Genomic DNA, 9,616 nt, shown 5'->3' with positions numbered 1-9,616 from the left:
GTACCTCTGCCATCTGGGCAGAAGTGCCCTGGACTTTCATTCTCTTCACTATGTTACCAGAAACCACCACAGCAAAACCACGTGAAGTGCCATCAGTAAATACCATATGGGCCTGAGGAATAGGAGTCATCTGGCCCCAGGTTTGTTCTTATGAATAAGACCATTTAAGATTCCTGCTACAGGGTTTCCAATAATAAAACAGCTCAAGGACAAAAGGACAAAATTAGAACAATGGTACATGGAGAACAAGAGATACGAACACAAGAGTGTTGTGTGTGTGTGTGTGTGTGTGTGTGTGTGTGTGTTTTAACCAATTAGGGGAAGTCACAATAGTTGTAAATTAGAGTCGTCGGAGAAGAAGGAAACACAGGAAGTAAGATAGAAAAGAGGGCTGACTAGATGGCTCAGTAGGTAGCAGTGCTTGCGGCCAAGCCTGATGAACTGAGTTCGATCCCTGGGATCCAAGAAGAAAACTAATTCTTGTAAGTTGACCTCTGACCTCCACATGTGGCCCATGTGCACATGCACATACAGGCAGACAAAATAAAGTAATGTAATTTAAAAATTTTTTAAAGAACAAAAAGGAAAAAAAATCCCAACAGTGGAAAAAATTCACAAACAAAATTAAAATAGGAAAAATAACTAAAAATGTAAAAAATATACTAAAGTTAAAAAACTAAGACAAGATAAAGTAAAAGTAAATAGAACAAAGGGACTCTTAAGAGTGAAAAGCAAAGGTGTTGAACATTTCTGCACAGTGGAGGCAGGGGTCAGGTGCACTGTTGTCGGATTCCTGTTGGGGAAATGTCCGCTGACTTCCCCGTGGGAGTTTTCTTTCTTCCTGTGCCGGAGAACTCTGCTGGCCACTCTTGGCTGTGTAGTGTGGGCAGGCTGGTGAAGACTCCACGGATCTTTAACCCTCGGGAGCTCAGGGTTCTGCTGGGTGGTGTCAATCAATAACACCGAGAGTGTGGGAATAACCTCAGCACTGCGATCTGTACACTCAATAGTGTATAAAAAATTACACTTACAATCTGTGGGCAGGACACAGTTCTTGGCGTGATTCCCAGCATGTCCCTGTGGGAGAGTGTGCTTAGAAAGTGTTGTTAGGGCATTTGCCGGACTGTGGTGCCAACATTACTGTTTGCCTGAGGTCAGCTAATAAGTTATATGTGGGGTTCTCTCATGCATTGTGTGTCCACCAATCAAATCTCCCCTGGGAGGGAACTCCCAAGGTCGTGTCCAGGAGTTCTTGTGCGGTCGGACTTCTCCGCCCACTCTCGGTGGTGGAAGCCAAGTGTGTTTGGCAGTGCCTGGGTTTTCTAAGAACTTCCATCTCACCGTGACTCAGGCTTTTCCAAGTGCAGTTTGCTCATCGGCTTGTGCCTCTGCTGTCCTGTAAAGTCATGGGAGTCACAAGTTGCATGCGGCTCCCTTTATGTCACAGCAAATATTCCTGGTTTTTAAATTAGAGATTATTTGAAGCGTCATTTTTAAATGTTATTCTTGTTGTTGAGGATTTCATATGTAAATACCAGGTTTAAATCATTTCCACCTCTCCCTCCCACTCCCACCCTCCTGCGCCCCCTCATTCTCTCAAGTTACCTTCTCCCCTTCTATAATTGTTATTGTTTAACACACACACACACACACACACAACACACACACACAGACACACACACACAGACACACACACACACACACACAGACACACACACACACACACAGACACACAACACACAACACACAACACACAACAACAAACACACAACACACACACACACACACACACACACACAGACACACAGACACACACAGACACACACACACACACACACACACACACACACACACACACAGTCCGGATGCCCTGAGGCTGGAGTGACAGGCGACTGTGACCCACTTGACACAGAGGCTGGGAACTGAACTCAGGTCCCCTGCAGGAGCGGCACCCACGCTCCACTGCGGAGCCATCTCCCGGCCCCTTCACTTCCCCTTTGATACCTTTTTTTTTTTTTTTCTTTTGGACAAGGGCGCCAAGGAGCATAATAACTTATTCCTAAAGACTTGGGTTGTTTTTCAGCTGATGCCACTGTAGGTTTCTAACTTTAATTGGGAGTCAGAGAACTCCCGAATAAGACTCAAATTCTTCTAGAGCAGTCTGGGAACATGTTTTTCCATAAAAAATTAGTGATGAAAATAGAACGCATGCTGCAAGAAGACTGGGTAGGTGGAGGAGTCGGGCCTGGTCTGGCCTGGGCAGCGGGGCCTCTGCTTTTTTGTAGCAGGAGGAAGAGATAGCTGTCTGTGTCTGGTTGTAGATGTCCTGGGTAACAATTCTTGACACCATCTATTATATACATATAATTTTAAAAACTTTGACTTGCTCATTTTTTGGTTGTTTGTATGGACACTTTTTCTCTTTGTATGAGTATGTTTCCTGCATGTATGTCTGTTCACCACATTTGTGAATGTCTGCAATGTCATAAGAAGGTGTTGGAGACCTTAGAACTGGAGTTAGAGATGGTTGTGAGCTGCCATGTGGGTGCTGGAAATCAAACTTGGGGCTGCTAGAAGAGCAGTCAGTGCTCCTTGCCACTGAGACATCTCTCCAGCCTGGGTGTTTGGCCTGCATGTGTGTGTGTGTACTGTGTGTATGCCTGTATGTACGCATGTGTATCATGTATATGCCTGTATGTGTGTGTTATGTACTGTGTATATGCCTGCATGTATGCATGTGTACCATGTAGATGCCTGCATGTGTGTATATGTACCGTGTGCATGCCTGCCTGTGTGTATATGTACTGTGTGCATGCATGCATGTGTGTATATGTACCGTGTGTATGCCTGCATGTGTGTATATATACTGTGTGCATGCCTGCATGTGTGTATGTACTGTGTGCATGGCTGCATGTGTGTATATGTACTATGTAAATGCTTGCATGTGTGTATATGTACTGTGTGCATTCCTGCATGTGTGTATATGTACTGTGTGCATGCTTGCATGTATGCATGTGTACGATGTGTATGCCTACATGTGTGTATATGTACCGTGTGCATGCCTGCATGTGTGTAGGTATTGTGTGGATGCCTATATGTATGTGTATATACTGTGTCGATGCCTATATGTATGTGTATATACTGTGTGCATGCCTGCATGTGTGTATATGTACTATGTGCATGCCCTCATGTGTGTATATATATACTGTGTGCATGCCTGCATGTGTGTATATGTACCATGTGCATGCCTGCATGTATGCATGCCTACCATGTGTATGCCCACAGAGTTTGGAAGAAAGTTGAGGTCATCAGTTATAGTGATTAGTTTAGGGAACTGAAGGAAGTGACTTCATGAGGTAGTTAGCTCTGGATACTGTGATTGTCAACCCATGTGATTCCTTCCTCTCTCTCTGTGTTTGGCAGGGTAGTTACTTATTAAGCTCATTTAAGAGAGATGACAGTTTTCCAGGAAGATTTCTACCATTGGGCTCTGGCCCCGTTCATTCTGTTTGCAACTGCTCTCAACTGGAAGGACTGACAGACATGTAAATGCTGTTCCTACTTATGAAGGGTTTGAGTGACTCCTCTACACCATGGCCACGCTGGCTTTTGTCTCCATTCATACTTAGTTCAGTGCGCTTTTATTCCACGTGAACCTGAACACTTTAATCTTTACACTTGGACCCACTACCACGTATACCTGGAGGAAGGACATAATTGCACAAGAGCAAGAAGGAGAAGGGAACAGGAGAGGGGGAAGGGACATTTGCCCTTGAGGGACAAAGGACGGCCTCTGGAGAGGGAGCAGACAGACGTGGCCCACAGGCATGTGACAGTTTATAAAGAAAAAGGATAAACCTGTGTTAAAATGAGTTGATTTGTTTGGATTGGGCATGTTAATTAGGGTAGCCAAAAGGGGCCTTTGATTGCCAGACTTCAATACTTTGATAGCTGGACCTTGGTCATCAGCCTCAGGAGAAAGAATTGGACAAATAAAGGAAAAGACCTTGGTGACTAGCTTCAGGAATATTATCTAACAGTTTAGCAAGGCAGAGGGAATGGGGGAAGGGCCAGGCCTGCCAGAGCCATGCTTGCCCAGCGCAGGCCTGCTGGAGCCCTTCACCTGGATCCTCTGAGCACACGAACACTCATATGTTTTTAATAGAAGCTTAATCTCATATCTATGAGAGTCACAATTTAGCCTTTTCTGAAACTTCCATTTTAGTGTTGTGTACCTTATGCTTCAGCCTAGGAAACAATTTTTTAGAAATAGTGAATAATTGTGCTCCCAGATGCCATGGTTAATCAAGGATTTCCACTTGGGGTACACTCTTTAAAGCCCTTCCAATGCTAGCTGTTGTTACAGTACTGAGGAAAAACACCTCTGGATTGGAGTATACATGTTCACTCTAGCACTTGGAACACTATAGCCATGATTTTTGATCCTGATCTTCTGTTTACAAAAACAAAATGAGCAGGAGGACGTGAACAGCCCTGTTGGAAGGTGATACTTGTAAAGTGAACCCTAAGAGACCTCGCTTGTCTCCAGGGGTGACTACTCCTGCCAGCCTGGGAATCACGGGTCTGTGGTGAGATTAGGATAGAGGCCTTGAGCAGTATGTAGTGTTCCTGAGGGAAAGAGGGTCATGGGTGGTTACTGATGCTCCCTGGGACAATGGACAATGAACATGTGTTTCCCTTAATTTCTGGGATGTGCAGTGTGGGTGGATGTATATACTATGCATGTCCATCCACCTGGCATGGTTTCCGCACCTAAACGACAACTTGTGTTCGATTATTATCATCCTCACCTGAGAGTTAATGGGATCAAGGCACAGCAAGACATAGTCATCCTGTTTCAGCTCACGTACTAAGTAGGCAAAGTCCTGACTTTCTTCATGTTCCTCTTTGTTCCAGGGAATCCAACCCAGGGCCTCAGGCATGTTGGCATGCACTTTATGGCTGAGCTACATCCTAGCCTTTCCCTGTGGCTGTAAATCTTTCAACAGATAAAAAGATGAAAGGAAAAAAATAGTCTAGAACACATCATTCAGACCAAGGAGTGAGTGGGTTCAGTCAGTAAAGTGCTTGCTTACGAGCTTGAGGCCTGGAGTCAGAGCCCCAGGATCCACGGCATGCACACACTGAGGAGAAAGAGATTTCAGATCCCTGGAGCTCGTTGGCCAGCTAGTCTAGCAAGCGCTTCATCTTCAAAACAAAATGAAAAATCTCGAATCAACCAAGACAGTGACAGCCCCTGAGGAATGACCCCTGAGGCTGTCATACATGTGCCCATGAAATGCACATACGCCAAGCGGTGGTGGCACACGTGTTTAATCCCAGCACTCGGGAGGCAGAGGCAGGCGGATCTCAGTGAGTTTGAGGCCAGCCTGGTCTACATAGCGAGTTCCAGGAAAGGCCCAAAGATGCACAGAGAGGCCTTGTCTTGAACCCCCACCCCTGAAAAAAGAAAAGAAAATGCACATACATCACACAAAAGAAGTTACCCCATCAATCCCCCCCTCCATACACTGTGTGTGTGTTTTCTTTAAGGGCCCATTTGTGAATTCTCATTGTGTGGCTGTTTGTTGTGAACCAAAGTTCCTGAAGAGAAACTGTGTCTGCCATGAACAGAACTCCAGGGAGGAGTGTCTGTCTGCAGAGACTGATGGACTGATGGGAGTTTCAGTGGAGACACTACAATTTTCATGTTCAGAGGCTAATTACTTTATCTTGGGCTGGTTTTAGCTTCTGAAATGGACTTGCTCCACTATGATCTAACACCTCATGATGATGATGATGATGATGATGATGATGATGATGACTCTCAGAAGCTTTTAATTCAGCAGAACACTAGCTTCCACTAATCCAAGAGCTGAGAATGTCTTCAGACATCATCCTGGGCTTATAAAATAGCTCCCCCATCTCATTGTACCCATTTCCCTGGTCTACCTAGCAATGTATTTTAAAGTTGCCTTGATTTATGACTTTCTTTATAGAACAAAGAAAGATATAAGACCTTTATGAAACTGCTTTTATGTTTGGAGTAACCTAACTCAGTGTTCCCAGGGCAGGGTCACTCAATGGCTCCAGAACAAATGATCTATTCCTTTTGAGAGCTGAGGGTATTGGTTTGAACCATAGACACTGTCCTTGACTCAGGCTTCTCAGTGTGTCCTGCTTGTCACCCAAGGACACACCTGTAAGGACCAGAGAGGACTCCAGGGTCCATGGAGCCACCTGTGATCTGCCCCTGTTCTTGAGATGCTCACTGTCTGAGGCTGCACCGTGCCTCCCTTGGTCTGACTTTGGCTTTAATTTAACTCTAACAGACCCAAAGTCAATTTTGCAGGGGAAGAAGCTGCAGAGGGCAGGAGTGACCGCTCCGCAGTGAGGATCCCTTGCTGCTCCTGTGGAGACCTCACAACCACCTTTAACTCCAGCTCCAGGGGAGCCGTCTCTCTTCTGGTCCCCACAGGCATTTATGTGTGTAGTGCTCTTCCATATACCGAGGCCAGACACTCATGCACACAAAGAAAAAACCCACAAGAATTAACAGAAAACGTTTTGCCTAAAGAACCAGTTATTTTTATTTTTTTCTTCACCAGAATTTACTTTTTCTCACCCTGCATCACAGAGGAGATCATAAAGAACGCCATGGAATACAAGGCCACACAATGAGTCAACTAGTTAACGAGTGTCAAGTTACTGTGTCAGCACTGTTAAAAATGTACCCTGGCCCTCACCACGACAGGACAGAAAGCAGGGAGGGGCTGCTGTGGGCAGAGGTGAGAGCTGAGTTCACCACGGCTCAACTTTTTTCTCCTGAACAAACTGCCCGTGGGGTCCCTCTGCATCTGGAGGCAAAAGGGCCAAGTACACGGGGGTCTCTGCTCCTTCTTCTGGGCTCTTGGTGGCTTTTGGTCCCGCCATGTCGGTTCTCACCCATCCAGGGCAACAGGCATTGAGCAGGATCTTGTCCCCTCTCCTCTGCTCGCTGAGTTTCCGGGCGTGGATCCTGGACAGGACGGTCACCCCGATCTTGGTCACCCCATATGCACTGTTCGGCCAGCCTTCTTTATTGTGTATTCCTTTCTTCGTGTCTTCCACAAACTTGTTCATGAGTCCCACCAGCTCCTCCTCTGTGATGGTCTCACTGCGAAACTTCTGCTGCAGCTCTGGGCTGCAGTTTTTCAGGGCCCTGAGGCTCACCATGCTGGACACGTTCACCACTCTGCCTAAAACACACCACAAATTGCTATGTAGAGAGGCGTATGCAAGAACGGCATTTTACATCGGGTGAGATTTTACATCAGAAAGTTTCCATCTGAGAAAAGGATGCACAGAACAGGACTGAGGAAGCGTAAGAAACTGCACTCTTTCCTTCAGGGTTTGGTTGGGTAGAGAAGCCCGGTGACCATGGAAACAGCTGCCCTTTGAGGTTCTAGAGATCCAGAGGACCGGAAGGGAGAGAGAGAGGACATTAGTTTGGAGTGAGCTATACTTACTGAACTCTAAACTAGAACCTCACATTCCTAAAGTGATTCACTTGCCATTGCTGGTATGTATTGAATGAGCAGTGTGGCTCCAAATGATAGGGCTATTAGCAGTTCATGATAAAAGGGATGTGATAGTTTGTTTTGCAGAACACGGAACAGGTCGATGGCGAGCTATCAGCCTGGAGGAAAGACGGCTCAGATTATAGAGTCCTGTGAACCATGCCAAAGGCTTGGGCCCTCTCCTGAAGGACCTTTGCGAGGGGTGGAGCTGGGCACACAGGGTGTGGAAACCCAGGAAAGGAGCATGCTCAAGAAAGGAGGCCTCTTGGGTGGGCTGGCAGCAGTGCAGTTTGACAGCTGAGACCTGCTGTGGAGGGGACCCGAGGGAGGCACTCAGGGGGCATAGTCTGAGTTTTGTGGGGAGAGGGCATTGTGACCTGTAGGGGGCCAGTTGGTGTGTGAAATGTTTGAGAGAGGAATGGAATCCTAAAAGCCCCTAAAATGTGAGGATGTGGAAGTGGAGCGGACATTTAACGAGGACATGCAAAGAGAGAATGTGCAGCCACAGAAGAATTGAGACCAAAAGCAGAGCCACACCTCCAGTGGCAGAGAGGGCCACACCTGGCAGAGAGTGCCACACTCAGTGGCAGAGAGGTGGGTGCCACACCTCCAGTGGCAGAGAGGCGGGCGCCAGTCCTGGCACAGAAGGAGGGAAGCAGGCCTGGGGACCTCCCACCAGACTCACCTTGGGGTTTTATGAGAGGCAGGAGCTCAGTGCAGACATCTCGGGTACCAAAAAAGTTCGTTTTCATGGTCACTTCTGCTTGAACGTGGAAGGGGGTTGGGTCAGCAACTTCCGGGGGAGAAAGAGAATGGAATTGATTGGATGACACTGTATAGACCTGACCCAGAGCGTTAGAAATCCACTTCCAAGTGTTTAGTCGGAGCCCACTGTCAATCTGAGAATGCTCTATTGTTTGTGAAAGACGCAGCACCCCCGGGGGAGGGCTGTGTATCAGGATCTCTCCTTTCTCTGCTCTCAGTTTCCTGTTTATTTCACAATCAGATGAAAAGTTCCACTCAAGTATCCCCAAGCCCAATTACTCAACAACTGGCAACGACGGCGACTAGTCCTAGTTAGGTAAACACAAGGGCCACGGAGCCCGCTCTGCCTGCAGCCCCCACCCTGCCCTGTTTCTCCCAGGAGACCTGTTCTTGACTCCCACGCCAGGGCGCCCCTGCCCTAGCCAGAGCTCCCCAGAGAGGCAGAGTCCACCCTGGCACCAGGCTCTGGGGAAGCCGCCTCCTCTCTCTCCGCACCCCATGGCTTACCCTTGAAGGCGATGCCCGCGTTGTTGACCAGCACGTCCAGTCCCCCGTACTCCTTGCGCAGAAAGTCGCGCAGGGCGCGGATGCTCTGCGGGTCATCGATGTCCAGCTGGTGGAAGCGCGGGCTCAGGCCCTCCGCCTGCAGCTGCTGCACCGCCGACTTGCCCCGCGCCTCGTCCCGCGCCGTGAGCACCACGTCCCCCGAGAACTTCCGACAGAGGTCACGCGTGATGGCGAAGCCGATGCCCTTGTTACCCCCGGTCACCAGCGCCACGCGGCTGCAGGACGACATGGCTGGCGGTCGGGTGCAGCGAACCTGGGACAAATGGCACTGGGAGGTAGCAGAACAGCCTCTCGGAACTGTGTATTTCTAGGGGCCTCCGGCTGGAGAGGCCTTTGATGGGCCCACTGCGCAGGCCCACTTCAGGCCCCGCCCCCAGGAGGGCGTGGCGTGGCGTGGCGGGAGACTGGTGATTGTTCTTGGGAGATTTATACGTTTTGTCTTATTGGTTGTATATTTACAGGGTGGTGACTCACCTTCGCAGCCGCATCGGGTTAAGTTTTATAAAAGTTTACAATGAAAGGAACGTGCCAGGTCCTTTGCTAGCTCAGAGCACGCAGGGTGTTGTTGGGGAGTTGAAAGCCAGCCAGCAAAACGACTGGGTCAACTCTTGGGCATCTGGGGCTTTTTTCTTAAGGCGTTTTGGAAGCCGGCAGCCAGGAAAGACTGCAGGAGACTGCCAGAGAGTTGCGGCTGCAGCTGTCCACCTGGCAGTCAGACCTTTGGC

General features: G+C 48.3%; 1 protein-coding gene across 1 annotated transcript; it reads right to left on the bottom strand.

Moving 5' to 3' along the window:
* Positions 1-6,561: 6,561 nt before the first annotated feature.
* Positions 6,562-9,255, bottom strand: LOC114689098 (carbonyl reductase [NADPH] 1). Its single transcript, XM_028863520.2, has 3 exons — positions 8,832-9,255; positions 8,245-8,352; positions 6,562-7,238 (listed from the first exon to the last, which is right to left on the bottom strand). The coding sequence occupies exons 1-3, from the start codon at positions 9,118-9,120 to the stop codon at positions 6,802-6,804; spliced, it is 834 nt and encodes a 277-aa protein (XP_028719353.1). The 5' UTR covers positions 9,121-9,255; the 3' UTR covers positions 6,562-6,801.
* Between the last annotated feature and the right edge of the window lie 361 nt (positions 9,256-9,616).

This window comes from Peromyscus leucopus, unplaced genomic scaffold (assembly GCF_004664715.2).
Source record: "Peromyscus leucopus breed LL Stock unplaced genomic scaffold, UCI_PerLeu_2.1 scaffold_1504, whole genome shotgun sequence".
In the NCBI taxonomy this organism is placed as follows: Eukaryota; Metazoa; Chordata; class Mammalia; order Rodentia; family Cricetidae; genus Peromyscus; species Peromyscus leucopus.
This window is presented reverse-complemented; position numbering and strand designations above follow the sequence as displayed.

Bases quoted from the DNA above. Each gene is read 5' to 3' on its own strand.
- LOC114689098 (XM_028863520.2), bottom strand. From the start codon at position 9,120: ATGTCGTCCTGCAGCCGCGTGGCGCTGGTGACCGGGGGTAACAAGGGC. The intron at 8,353-8,831 runs GTAAGCCATGGG...CTCCCCCGGAAG, and splicing joins CGCGGGCATCGCCTTCAAGG to TTGCTGACCCAACCCCCTTC. The intron at 7,239-8,244 runs GTGAGTCTGGTG...GGTGTGTTTTAG, and splicing joins GCCTCTCATAAAACCCCAAG to GCAGAGTGGTGAACGTGTCC.